At 38.7% G+C, this 14,293-nt stretch overlaps 1 protein-coding gene across 1 annotated transcript in view; it reads left to right on the top strand.

The window, feature by feature from the left end:
- The first annotated feature begins 377 nt into the window (after window positions 1-377).
- The window catches only part of RBM25 (RNA binding motif protein 25), a 54,415-nt gene continuing 40,499 nt past the window's right edge, over window positions 378-14,293 (top strand). The window contains exons 1-3 of the mRNA XM_082647705.1: window positions 378-529; window positions 7,930-8,050; window positions 14,068-14,117. Coding sequence (XP_082503831.1) covers window positions 7,945-8,050; window positions 14,068-14,117 — 156 coding nt within the window. The 5' untranslated portion in view covers window positions 378-529; window positions 7,930-7,944. The remainder of the gene's footprint in view (window positions 530-7,929; window positions 8,051-14,067; window positions 14,118-14,293) is intronic.

Raw genomic sequence — 14,293 nt, 5'->3', positions numbered from 1 at the left:
GTGAGGCCCAGTTATCAGCCCATCGAACCTCAAAGAGCCTCAGAGCGAGATTCTAACCCCCGAAACACAAACTACAAAAAATGGGAAACCCTCTTACAGCCCTCGCGCAGTGTCCGGCCAGCACCTTGACCTCAAGATGGCGTCGCGTAATCATAAGATTCAATCAGCTCCAATCAAAAATGGCAGGGTGGGTCGTAACATACAGCTCGAGCCCTTCTAGCCCTCATTAGGCGCTCCTCTCTATGGTTATTTGCCGCTGCGTGGTGATTCAGAGCCAAGAGTGACGATTACCTACCTACGCTCTTCTCTATGGTCCTCCTCTCCACGCCCCCAGCCGCAGTGCACGCCGGGCAATAGGAAGACCTCCAGAAGCTCCCCGCGCAGCGCGGATGTGTTTGCGGCCTGTGAGAGTAGGCGCTTCGGCACTAGTCTCCCGGTTAGCGGCGCGCAGAAATCTCGAGCTGGTGGAACTCCCTCATAACTTGGAGCCCGGAAGGCCGCGAAGGCAGTACAATTTCTTCAGCGGCGGGTGAGTTCGCTCCTCTGAACGCGTGTGGAAACCGGGAGACAGGGTACTTCGGTTGGGGGAGGAGGGAAAGCCGGGGAGCCTGCCGAAGGGCTGGGGTGGGATGGGGATAAGGGTGGGGTGGGGGTGGGGTGGGGGAGGGGATGGGCACGGGCACGAGGCTTGGGTTTCTCTACTTCTTTTAGGCCTCGAAAACGAGTGGGCCCAGTAGGAGCCCGTGGAGGCCGGACCTACTGCCAAGCCTTCCTCCTTGCATTGTCGTCCACTTTCCCTTTCCTTTCCACGGCTCGCCACAGAGAGGCCTCGGCCCATTCTGGGCTCCACGTTTGCCACAGAACGCTCGGTCGGCCCCTGGGGAGCCCTTCCCTGAGGCCCCTTTCTAACGTGAGCCTGCGGAAGCCCTGCGGTAAATATTCCGGGCCTAGGATACAATTGCCCCAGGCTCTGCCTAGAAGCCTGCTCGCACCCACCCTTTTTTTTAGCGGGGGGCTGGCCACCAGCTGTTTTCTGTCCCTTCTTCGGTCGTCTAAAGCCCGCCACCGAGTGAACTGCCCTCCCTCCCCCCGCCCCCGACTTGAATTTAGCTACTGCCCACCTTTTCTACCACCCTTCTGGTTGGTTTGCTTGTCTAAGATTGTGGTGGGTGGTGTGGCCTTGCCCCCTTCCTCCCCTGGAGGTTAAAGTAAACTATATCTTCATTGATTCTAGGGTAGGACCCAGCCCCACGTTAAAATATGTTGCTTCGTTCTCATGCTTCTTTGGTCTTCAATACTACTTTTAAAACACGTTTTTTGAAATAGTTATAGGAGTATGAAGATTATTTTGAAGTTATGTAATATGGTTGTATATTGCCATGGAAAAGCCATTTTGATACTGGGCAGAGTGGAGCCGACCAAAAAGAGGGAAGAGATTGGACTTCTCTTGCCCCAGACTGCTATAGTGTGAAGTACTGTGAATTGGGTAGTTGGCAGTAGTGTATAAACAGTTCTTATATAGTTTTAGGAGCTTTAATTTTTAAAAGGTTATTTCCAAAAATGTTCAGAGGCCTAGAAAGGCATTCAGTGGTCATCAGTTCCTCACGATTCAAGTAGATGCTATGCTATTCTCATTTAATTTTTCTTAAAGCCTTGGTTTTCTTCACTTGTAAAATGAGGATTATTAATTGTATTCACCTCATAGGTTATTGGAATTGGGAATTAATTGAAAAAAAAAATGTAAAATCCTTAATGCAATACCCAAGTAACATAGTGTTTAGTCCACATTAACTGATAGTGTTTGTTGTTTAAGAATTTTCAGTGAAGTATCAATACAAGACCCTAACCCTGACTCTAACATTTCTTCCAGTGTACTCTGGATAGACTTCTGTAAATAAAGTCAGAGTTAATCATTGGTATGTCATTACTAGAAAGAGGCATTGTGATAAGTGAAAACAGCCTTTGGATTGGTAATTTCAGGATAGTGGGGACTGTGGAGTCCTTACCCATTTATTGTGTTCCTTTGGACAAGTTAGCTTCTTCATCTGTAAAAGAAGAATAATATATTTACACTAGGTAATTTGGTAGGTTAAATGAGATAACGTTGAAAGCTTTTGTAAACAAAAGTAAATTAATATCTTACCTGTTATTTTTATTAAATAATTCATCTTCTTGCGGTTACCAATTTCCTTTTTCTGTTTTGGCCACAGGCAAGTTAGCTATATACCTTTTTCATTTACACATGATTTAGAGAAAAATCATACTGACTTTTATACTATAGAAGCAAAAGTAATCATTGAATCTTTTAACATCTTATAAAAACATTCTGTTTATTTTTTTAATCTCTTGATAATTTTTTTCTGATTCTACCACTGCTGTTCATGAGAATTTTGATTGATTCCTCAAAGTTTTTGAATAGCTTTTTTCCTAACTTTTTTGAATTTTGAAACTCCAGACAATAAAAACGTATTTCCACTAACCAGAATTGATATTGCTTTTTTTATTTTGACATAATTTCAAACTTCAAAGAATTCTCAAATATCTTTCATCCAGATTCCCCAGATGTTAACATTTTACCAATTTGCTTTATCCTCCTCTCCTTTTTATCTCCATAGTTTTCTTCTGAAATCTTTTGCTAGTAAGTTGCAGATGTGGTGTCCCTCTTAACCCCTGAATACTTAAGTGTGTATTTTTTACAGACAGTTACATTCTCTTAATTAACAACAGTACAGTGATCAAAATCAGTAAATTAATATTGGTACAGTATAATCTACCGGTCTTAACTGGGTTTTGCCTGAAATTGTCCTGAAGTCGTATTGCTACCTTTTATTAAGGTATAATTAACATATAAAATGCACTCATTGTAAGTGTACAATTTAGTGTTTTTCAGTAAATGTGCAGAGTTGTGCAACCATTACCCCCAAGGGATCCCTCTTTTTTGTTTGCAAGTCACTCCCTATTCCCACCTCTAGACTACCACTAATCTCTCTCTGTAGTTAGGCTTGCTTTGCTTAGGCTGGGGCAGTTATGTCAGTCCTTTGTACCTTGAAGGCTATAAGCAGAGCAGGAAACAATGCATGCTACACTAATCATTCATATTTAATGTAGAGTTACTGGACTGGCTGTATAACTACACATAATAACTTAAAACTTGCTTTTTCAGAACTAGTAAAAGTAATGCTTAGAAAAGAACCTGGCAAATAATTGGAGCTGGATGTTTTATTGAATAAATGATTAAGTTGTATATGTGTGTTTGCTGAGGAGAATCTGTTGGTTCAATTGCTTCTTGGTACACAGTGTCCTGATGGGGTTAGCCTGTAAATCTGACCCTGGTGAAATACTTTGTGTCTATCGGGATAAATCTGTAATGGAGGAATGCATATAAGCAGTAATAGTATTCTCATGAGTGCAGAAAAAGAGTGGTTTAAGAGAGTAAAGAGAAAAAAGTGAAAAAGAAAAGCAGAATGCATGCATATGTTGAGGGGTAGAGGTAAAGCTTCTTTAGAAGTTTGTTTTCTTTTTTGGGAGGACCATATTTATTGAGATAAAATTTACATACAGTAAAAGGCACCCATTTTAATTTAAGTGAATTTTGACGAATACATAAACCTGTATGACCACTGTCACAGTCGAGATAGGGAACACTTCCAACATAGGGGCTTGTTTTTGTTACTTTGGGCCATAAAGTTTCATACTTAGCAGGTGAAAATGCTTTGAACCTTCTAAAAGTGAAACACTACTATTCAAGTATTCTTTAAATGCTATGTAAGTCACTTCAGTGCTAATAAAATAACCTCTGCATCTCTCTCAAACCCCCCACACAATCCCTCAGCAATTGACCACATTCAAAGTATATACAGAAACCAATAAATAACTTGTTACCAGTTCACTGCTACCACCTGTTCTAGGCCATCTCTTTTTGTCTGGATTATTGCAATAGTCTCTTGCTTCTCTACCCTTGTTCTCCTCCAGTCTTATATTCACATAGTGGCCAGTGACAGTGTTAAAATATAAGTCAGGTCAAAACCCTTTCAAATGCTTTCTGTCTCATTCTGAGTAAAACCCAGTACTTTTACAGCGGCTTACAAAGCGTTAAACTCTTTGAACCCCTTTCCCGTCTCCAGCTTGCCGCCAGTACTGTGCTCCAACTGTTGGCCTTGTTACTCCTCCTGCAAACACTGCATTCCCACCTCAGGCTCTTTGTATCTGCTGTTGCCTTTGCTGGGAAGGCTGTTGCCCCCCAGAATAGAGTTTCCTGCCTCAGTCTCTTGCAAGTCTTTCTTCAGATGTTACCTTCTTGGTGAGACCTGACCACCATGTTTAAAATGAAGCACTCCCTTAGCTCTCTTCCCTGGTTCATTCTACAAAGTACCTACCAACTTTGACTATCTGTATAATTTATTGTGAGTATTACAATTTATCAACTATAGGCAAAAATAATAAGCTTCGTTTATTATCATTTATTTTCACATACATCAAAGTATACCAAACTTTATGTTGAAGTAAGTGGTTGATACCCATTTTAGGATTTTTTTTGGCTGTGTTGGGTCTTCGTTGCTGTGCGTGAGCTTTCTCTAGTTGCAGCGAGCGGGGGCTACTCTTCGTTGCAGAGCACAGGCTCTAGGCACGTGGGCGTCAGTAGTTGTGGTGCACGGGCTTAGTTGCTCTGTGGCATGTGGGATCTTCCCAGACCAGGGCTCGAACCCGTGTCCCCTGCACTGGCAGGCAGATTCTTAACCACTGTGCCAGCAGGGAAGTCCCTAGGATGTTTAAAGTGAATATTAATATTTATCAGAGATCATCAGAAATGTTTGTTTTCTGAATTTCCATAGGAGGGGCTGTTATCTTATTAAGATTACCTTCACCTTCGAAGTTTAGCCTACAAATGAGCAAGTTTTGAACAGTTCCAAATAAATGGGAAATACTTCGTAGAAAAATTGGAGTGAATGAAATGAGTATATTAGCATAAACTGAAACGTAATCTGGTTAACTCTTAATGAATGATACGTTTGAAAACCGTGAAAAATCGTTTAAACACCAAGAACTTAGAGGGTTTCTTTTTAAAAGTAGTATTTGTATTTAGTACTTGGGAAAAAGTGATTCTAAAGATGAATTCATGGCCCAATCTTCGTAACCATTGTGAGGCTAGGTACTGAGTCATTGCTAGAATAGTACCTGGCACATGGTAGCTTCTTAATAAATTTATTTAAAGAGGTTCTCAGAGTTTATTTGTTTACTGATTCATTCACTGATTATTTATTTAACAGGTATTAATACCAACTGCCCTCCTAAGGAAGTGCTGAGATAGAATATTAAAATGATAATATAAAAGATTCTGTAAGTAGGACTGTAGCCCTCGATGTTTTAAAAGGATATACACTCCTGTCCCCTTCCATGTGGAATATTTGTTTTTGTTTTGGGCGAAAAAGTATTTTAAAAAAGATTATTAAAAAATTCAACACGTTTACTATCTTAAATTAGTTACATTTTTCTTTTTAACTTAAGTTGATACCTACTTAATATTTAAGGCATTTCCAGTACCTTATTTGTTGGTATATGACAACATTCTAGGAATTTATTTTACTTGTAAAGCTTCCTAAATATTTTAAATGTACTGTGCTTTCGAAATTGAAGTTTAGATTTTACAGAATATTGTATATCCTAACTTATTAAGTGAAAAGAATACTGAGGAAGAAGAGCTGTGAGGATGAAGGACATGCTTTTTAAAGAAATGTGTAATAATGTCTAATGCAAGTTGAAACTGTTTTTTACCTGTCACACTGGAGATTTACTACAGTGATGGTGAGGATATGAGGAAAGGGCGTACCCATGTACTGTTGGTGGGAAAATTAATTTGTACACTAGATTTGGAGGTAAAGAGTAGATACATACAGTACTGATCTGTATTATAGAATTACTTGCACAGGTGCTTAGAGTTATATGTCCAATATGACCAAGAATGTTTAATATGATTTGTAAGAGGTAAAATGTGGAGAATCATCAATGTTGGTTAGTTACAGCTATATAGTAATAGTTTACTGCATTATAAAGAATGGAATAGAACTTTATGAAGTGACATGAAGAGATGTTAATAATGATGAGGGAGAAATGCACATAACAATATAGTATGATTATATTGTTTGCAGAAAAACATAAGTGATTATATATTAGCTTGTGTCTAGAAAGATATTTTAGAAGAATACAACGAATTATACCAAACTGTTGGAATCAGGGGCGAGGAAGTAGAAGACATGCACATTTTATCCTCTCTCTTCTAAAGGGTGAGTAAAACAATATATAAAACATAGAAAAGGGCTTCCCTGGTGGCGCAGTGGTTGAGAGTCTGCCTGCCGATGCAGGGGACACGGGTTCGTGCCCTGGTCCGGGAGGATCCCACATGCCGTGGAGCGGCTGGGCCCGTGAGCCGTGGCCGCTGAGCCTGCGCGTCCGAAGCCTGTGCTCCGCAACGGGAGAGGCCACGACAGTGAGAGGCCCACGTACATCTGAAAAAAAAAACATAGAAAAGAAAATAATAGAGAAAAACATTCTTTAAAAGCTTCTGAAACTCTAGACTCCTTCAGTTACAGAGTGTAGGTGGGGGAGTTTTTCCTAGTGTCCAGCAGAAAATCTATTAATCAAATCACCACTTTTAGCTGCATCACTGATAGGAGATCAACCCACTTATTTTGGCTGCTTGTTAAAATTGGTGCATGGAATCCTACTAGGGCATTCTAACATCATTTTTCTACTTTTTTCCAGTATTCTGGACACTTGAGTATGTTGACAAAAATATAAAATTTGGGGGGAGGAAAAGTCTTAAGTACTTCTATTTTATTTATTTTTTACTCTGTTGGGTCTTCGTTGCTGCTCGTGGCTTTCTCTAGTTACGGCGAGCGGGGGCTACTCTTCATTCCGGTGCGTGGGCTTCTCATTGCAGTGGCTTCTCTTGCTGCAGAGCATGGGCTTCAGGCACACGGGCTTCAGTAGTTGTGGCGCGCAGCTAAGCAGTTGTGGCGCACAGGCTTAGCTGCTCCGCGGCATGTGGGATCTTCCCGAACCAGGGCTCGAACACGTGTCCCCTGCATTGGCAGGCGGATTCTTAAATACTGTGCCACCAGGGAAGCCCAGTACTTTATCTAAAAGACAAAAGTTTCTTATTAAGGAATGATATCACAAACCAAATCAAACAGTTCATTGTGTTCTTGTATTTTTAAAAATCAAATACCAGCGTCTGATTCTTGAGTTTCAGTCATTCATTCATTGAATATCATTCAAGAATGGTTAAGAGGTTTGCTTTTAAGTTTAAGAAAAATTACCACTTTTTTCTCATTGTCACGAGTTGTATGTGAATGGTTTATATTTGAACCATTATATTTGAATGGTTACTATGTGACCTGATATATGGAGGTCGTCCCCCCTCCCCCCTCAGGTTTGTAGAAAGTCACTGAGACATTCATTTGTCCTGGAAGAACTGGCCAACACTGAATCAACAAATACTGTGTAACTTTGTAAATTTAGTTTTCAGGGTGCTGATGTGTATAAAAAATTAATGCATCGGAACACTTAAAAACTGTTAGATATCTTCCTGGATTCTGAGTTTGATTTAAAAAGATTCATTGATGTTTGGTATTTAATTTCTGGATATTAACTGAACCTCAAAATTTTTTTCTTCCTTTATATGTATTCCCATATGACTGTAGGAGTCTATCCTGAAGTTAGATCGTGTACATTTTGGGAACTTATTTTAGAAAAGATCTAAGTTTAAAAAATTCTCAATGGACAGACAGAGAAAAGAGGGTCTTTGCCAGCTCCTTTGGGTAAGAAAACTTGAGAATTTTGCAGATACTCTAAAAATGAAGGCCAACAAACCAAGCATATCAAATTGTAAAGTTTTCAAATAACATGATTTGTCATGATTTCTTTCTTTAGACCGCTGCGGTAAGAATGTCATTCCCTCCTCATTTGAATCGCCCTCCCATGGGAATCCCAGCACTCCCACCAGGGATCCCACCCCCACAGTTTCCTGGCTTTCCACCACCTGTACCTCCAGGTAAGTTTGTGGATACGGTTGTTGTTTTTGAAGTGTAGTTGATTTACAGTGTTGTGTTAGTTTCTGGTGTACAGCAAAGTGATTCAGTTATTTATATATATAAACACACACACTGTTTTAGATTCTTTTCCATTATACTTTATTGCAAGATATTGAATATAGTTCCCTGTGATAAACAGTAAATCCTTGTTTTTTATCTATTTAATATGTATTAGTTCATATTTGCTAGTCCCAAACTCCTAATTTCTCTCTCTCCCCGTCCTCTTTTGGTAACCATGTTTGTTTTCTGTGTCTGTGTGTCTGTTCTTTAAATACGTTCATTTGTATCATATTTTTAGATTCTACATGTAAGTAATGTCACATGATATTTGTCTTTCTCTGTCTGACTTCATTTAGTATGATAATCTCTAGGTCCATCCATGTTGCTGCAAATGGCATTATTTCATTCTTTTTTATGGCTGAGTAATATTCCATTGTAAATATATACCACACCTTATTTATCCATTCATCTGTCGATGGACATTTAGATTGCTTCCATGTCTTGGCTATTGTAAATAGTGCTGCTGTGAACACTGGGGTGCACGTATGTTTTGAATTAGAGTTTTCTCCGGATATATGCCCAAGAGTGGGATTGTAGGATCATATGGTAGCTCCATTTTTAGTTATTTAGGAACCTCCATACCGTTGCCGTAGTGGCTGCACCATTTTACATTCCCACCAATGATTCTGTGGGTTTTTTTTAAACCCATCCTTGTGTTATTGCAATATTAACTTTAGGAAGATGATACATATGTGACTGTTGGTAGAAGAGCTGTTAGCATTCTGTAAATGTGATGTCTCATTTTCCTATGGTGATAGTTTTCATTTCTGGCTGAGTATCAGACTCATCTGGGAAATTAAAAAGTCTTTATTTAAAAATATAGATAATACATTTATTTTTAAATACTATACATTTTAAATAGTACAGTATTTTTAAACACTATACGGTTTAAAAACTATACGTTCAAAAATCAAAAGGGTATACAGTGGAAAATTTTTCTCACATTCCCATATAACTTGTTACCGTCCCCTTACTGAAAGGGGGAACAAAGCAGGGTTATTAGTTTCTTCTTTATCCTTTCAGATATTTTTATTTTTCTATCCATTTGTTTTGTTTTATTCTTTTGACACCGATATACAGTAACATCCTATGTATTCTATTCTGCCTTGTTTTTTTTTTATACTTGACAATAAATCTTTTTTTAAATTTATTTATCTTTGGCTGCATTGGGTCTTCTTTGCTGAGCACGGGCATTCTCTAGTTGCGGAGAGCGGGGGATATTCGTTGTGGTGCGTGGGCTTCTCTCATTGCGGTGGCTTTTCTTATTGCAGAGCACAAGCTTTAGGCGCGCAGGCTTCAGTAGTTGTGGCTCATGGGCTCTAGGCACGCAGGCTTCAATAGTTGTGGCTCGCGGGCTCTAGAGTGCAGGCTTAGTAGTTGTGGCGCATGGGCTTAGTTGCTCCCCAGCTTTTGGGATCTTCCCGGACCAGGGCTTGAACCCATGTCCCCTGCATTGGCAGGCGGATTCTTAACCACTGCGCCGCCAGGGAAATCCTTGACAATAAATCTTGGAGAGCTCTCCAAATAACTATTTAAAAGCTTCTTCTCTCCAATGTTTTATGAGGTTTAAAAAAAATAAAAAAATTTTTAAGGCGTCACCGCAAGCCACTGAATCAAATCCTCAGAAATTGGGGCTCAGGAGTCTCTTTTCAACAAGTTCACAGGTGATTCATAGGTATCCATTTAAGCACAGTTAAGAGAACCCACATTTGAGAACCATTATCTTGAGGTTTGTAATTAACATTGGTTTAGGAGAAAGAGTTTTCCTCTGGTTTATGAGTGGTAGTTCACATATTTTTATATTTTGATGGGGTTGAAAGCATTTCATGCAGAATCAGTTTCCCAGTTTCCCTTCTGAAAGGTAATATCTAAGAGTCCTCCTTAATCTGCATGTTAGAAGTATTTTCTTTTAACATAGAAGCTATGTAATTCAGGCTGAAATGAACAAATGATCTTGTAAACCATCCAGAAGTATTTCTTTTTGAGGAAAAGTCTACTTCAGTGACCTGGCTTTAACTATTGGATTATGTGTTTGAAGTTAACAGTGTTTACTAAAGAGCTTGACTGTTGCAGAATCAAAAGTACGTTGCAGTTGGCTCATATGATGGGTTGTTAATTCATAACATGTACATTATAGAGGCTCAGCTTTGGGGGCCTCCTACCCCTAGGTCAAGTACACAGCAGTGTTGAAGTAAGTGAAAAGTCACAAGATAAAAATGGCAATTTTTTGGGGGTATCATTTAAAACTTCAGGAATTTGAGGGTAAATCATAATTTTAAAAAATCAGAACAGGGCTTCCCTGTGGCACAGTGGTTAAGAATCCGCCTGCCAATGCAGGAGGCACGGGTTCAAGCCCCGGTCTGGGAAGATCCCACATGCCACGGAGCAGCTAAGCCCGTGCGCCACAACTACTGAGCCTGTGCTCTAGAGCCCACGAGCCACAACTACTGAGCCTGTGTGCCACAACTACTGAAGCCCGTGCGCCTAGAGCTCATGCTCCCAACAAGAGAAGCCACCACAATGAGAAGCCTGCGTGTCGCAACTAGAGAAAGCCCGTGTGCAGCAACGAAACGCAGCCAAAATTAAAAAAAAAAAAATCAGAACAACTATTTATGCATATATACTGTGGAGTAGAATGCAGTACTTGTACAAGTTTTTAAGACATTTATGCTTGTAGCTGGCTGTGTTAAGTTGGTCGTTTAGATAATCATGGATGTGTATTTGTTACCCCTTGCTGCCAGGGACCTAGTGTGAACGTTTGAGTACTATCAGTTTATTATTCCATGTAACAATTACTGAATTTTAGTCAGTAACTTAACAGCTCTGTAATGGACTGTAAAGGAATTTCTCCTGAAAAGGGCGATTAAGAAAATAATGTTAATAGAAAACGGAAAAAAGTTACTTGTCAACCATCAAACCAATTGATTACTTGAGAAGGATAGTGCCCTGAGCCATTTTCATTTGGGCATCAATATTTGAGGGCGTCCCCATATTTTTTTTTCATTAATTTATAGTCTCATAATATGATCTATTTTTTGATAGTCTTTACTAATAACCATGATACTTTTAGCAAAGTTTGTGTTATTAGAGTTATAGGGAAGAGTAGTTTACTTTCTATTTCTGAAGAAATTTTAAGGCATTGGAGATAAAACTTGTTCAGAATCAGGAACGGTGACAATGAACAAAATCAGTTCCTTACCAGTATATTGGTTTTATAGGAAAGATTTTAAATTCCTTTGAATTTTTTAAAAACACATACTAAATGTAACTTGTTTTCTGATGAACACTATACCAAATTATAAATGGAAGTGGAAGATAAATGGGCCATGTTTCTCTTAAGGCTAATCCTAGTATATCTTTTAAGATGGGTCAGCAGACCTTAAAACCAGATTTTCAGTATTTCTTCTTGTCTGTTTAGTCAGTGCCATACTAATGTGGGCATTTGTTCACAGAGTATTAACGCTATTAAACAATTCTGATTCCATTTGTGATAGCATACAGTATCATTTCTGTTTAGGGAAGCATACTTGAATGATAAATCAGACTTTAGTTACAGCTAACTCATTCATACCTGCATCCTGTGTGCAGCGTCAATACTTGAAAAAATAAAAAAAAGAAGTATGCTAAACTAGTATAATAATTCAAGACCACAATACCCATATTCATGTATAATTTTCTTGTGTTGCCTATTAGTGCAATTAATTGAACTCTGAGATAACGTATGTGGCGATCACATTATATATTAAATTAGAAAATAAATTAGAAAAAAAACATAATTTTTCCTTTAAAAGTAATGCATGCTGGGCTTCCCTCGTGGCGCAGTGGTTGAGAGTCCACCTGCCAATGCAGGGGACACGGGTTCGTGCCCCGGTCCGGGAAGATCCCACATGCCGCGGAGCGGCTGGGCCCGTGAGCCATGGCCGCTGAGCCTGCACGTCCGGATCCTGTGCTCCGCAGCGGGAGAGGCCACAACAGTGAGAGGCCTGCGTACCGCAAAAAAAAAAAAAAAAAAAGTAATGCATGCTATAGATTAAAGGAAGTTTCCCCCCCATAGTTCCTGAGCATTCCCTTCCCCAAAGGGGGGGAAGTCTTTCTTATCAGTTTCTGGTGTGTAGCTCTCCAGAGATGTAAAGTATATCCCACTGTGTTTGCTTATGTTTATTCTACCCTACTTTTTTTTTCAGACCTCAGCTGGTATATACACTATTTACACTTTGTGCACTTTGCCTTTTTTTTTTTTTTTAACCGTAGCATTCATAGATCTGTAATGAGCAGCAATACATTTTTGTAAATTCTGCATTTCATGAAATTAGTAAGTTGAGGTGGGAACCATACTATTAAACCTTTTAGTAACTATTAAAAAGGAAAAAAAAATTTTTTTTCAAAATGTCTTTCTCTTAAGGTTTTCTTAAATAGAAAGTTTACCTGTGGAAGAGGTGCTGCACAGATTACAGTTGGTAAATGGAGTATTTGCTTTTGTTTTGCAAAGTTAAAAGTGAAAAATTTAGAGTTGATGGTAGTTTTGAGTGTCCACCTATTTAAGTGCTCCACATAAATGATCTCAGTAGGCACTCTGAGGAAATAATTACCTCATTTGAATTGAGGAAACTGAAGCTGAGGTTAAAGAGCTTTCCCAAGTTTGCATAGCTAAAAGTGATAGAACCAAGAATTGAACCCAGGGCTTACCCTGGTGGCGCAGTGGTTGAGAGTCCGCCTGCCGATGCAGGGCACACGGGTTCGTGCCCCGGTCCGGGAAGATCTCACATGCCGCGGAGCGGCTGGGCCCTGAGCCATGGCTGCTGAGCCTGCGTGTCCAGAGCCTGTGCTCCGCAATGGGAGAGGCCCCAGCGGTGAGAGGCCTATGTACCGCAAAAGGAAAAAAAAGAACCCAAATTTGATTCTGCAGTCTTTTTTTTTTCTATTTTGTACAGTCTTCTGTAGGCTTATTGGTAAGTATCTAGATTTTCATCTTCTAAAAATTTTGTTTAAAACTGAGGTTATTTTAAATAGGTTATATTGGAAAATAAATGGATAGTTGTTAAAGAGTTTATTACCAGTCTTAGATGGACAGTTATCTTAAGTTGATGCTAAATTTGAACTGAAAAGTGATTTCAGAACTTCTTGAGATACTTCTAGAAGCATTTTAAAATTTGTGTTTTAGTAGACAGATCTTTTACTGGTTTTACCCTCATTGCAACCTTTTTCTTAGTTCTCAAATGGTAAGATTTCGTCATTAGTTATGTACACAAGGACTGTCAATGTAGCAGCTATTGATTAGTAAACAATTTAGGTGAAAACAAAATTGCAGATTCCAGTAAGATGTCAATAGTGATAGCCCATTGATAGCTGTCTAAAACCCTTAGGGCAGTAGATGCTTGTCTTAGAGATTTTCTCTTTGACAGTGACTGAGATTACTAATCTTATTTTTTTTTCATGATTTTTGCTTATATTAAATAACCAGGAATAACAAGATTCTTCCTAGGTTTCCAGATTAATTTCTTATTTGATGCTTTTGTTTTTTAACTTTCAAAGAATTTATTTTTACCTTTAAAGGAGTCATTAATACCATTGTTCACCTGTAAGCAAATCTGTATGAAAGTTGCTGGTTTTGAGGATGTACTGAACTAGATAAACATGAATTGATAACTATCCACAGTTTTACTCCTTAAGGCAAAAGCAGGCTGTGGTAGTCTTTTTGCTTTTAGAGAGTCTTTTTGCTTGTAAGTTTATTTAGACCAACCTGATAACTATGTTGCTTTTGAAAAATATCCATTAATTTCTCATTTTCATTAATCCTACATTTCCCCTTAAAAGAACTGTGAGTTGGAAGTACTTATTTGTATGGCATGTAGTTGATATACAATATATAGTTGTATATATAATTATATTCTTAAGATTCATTATGCTTTTTTCTTAGGGACTCCAATGATTCCTGTACCAATGAGCATTATGGCTCCAGCTCCAACTGTAAGTATAACTTTAAGGAGGAATTAGGAGTGCCACTGCTTTTAAATCTGAACAACTTTATAAGCCCAGATAAATTATTTTAAATATTTAAAAGAATAATAGGAAGGGAATAAGAGCATCCATGTATATCATACTACTTATTTAAATAAGTATTGTTTTCACTCTATGCATATAAG

Source organism: Grampus griseus, assembly GCF_964374135.1.
Source record: "Grampus griseus genome assembly, chromosome: 2".
NCBI lineage: Eukaryota > Metazoa > Chordata > Mammalia > Artiodactyla > Delphinidae > Grampus > Grampus griseus.
The sequence above is the reverse complement of the archived record's forward strand: the minus strand, read 5'-3'. Positions and strand labels throughout refer to the sequence as shown.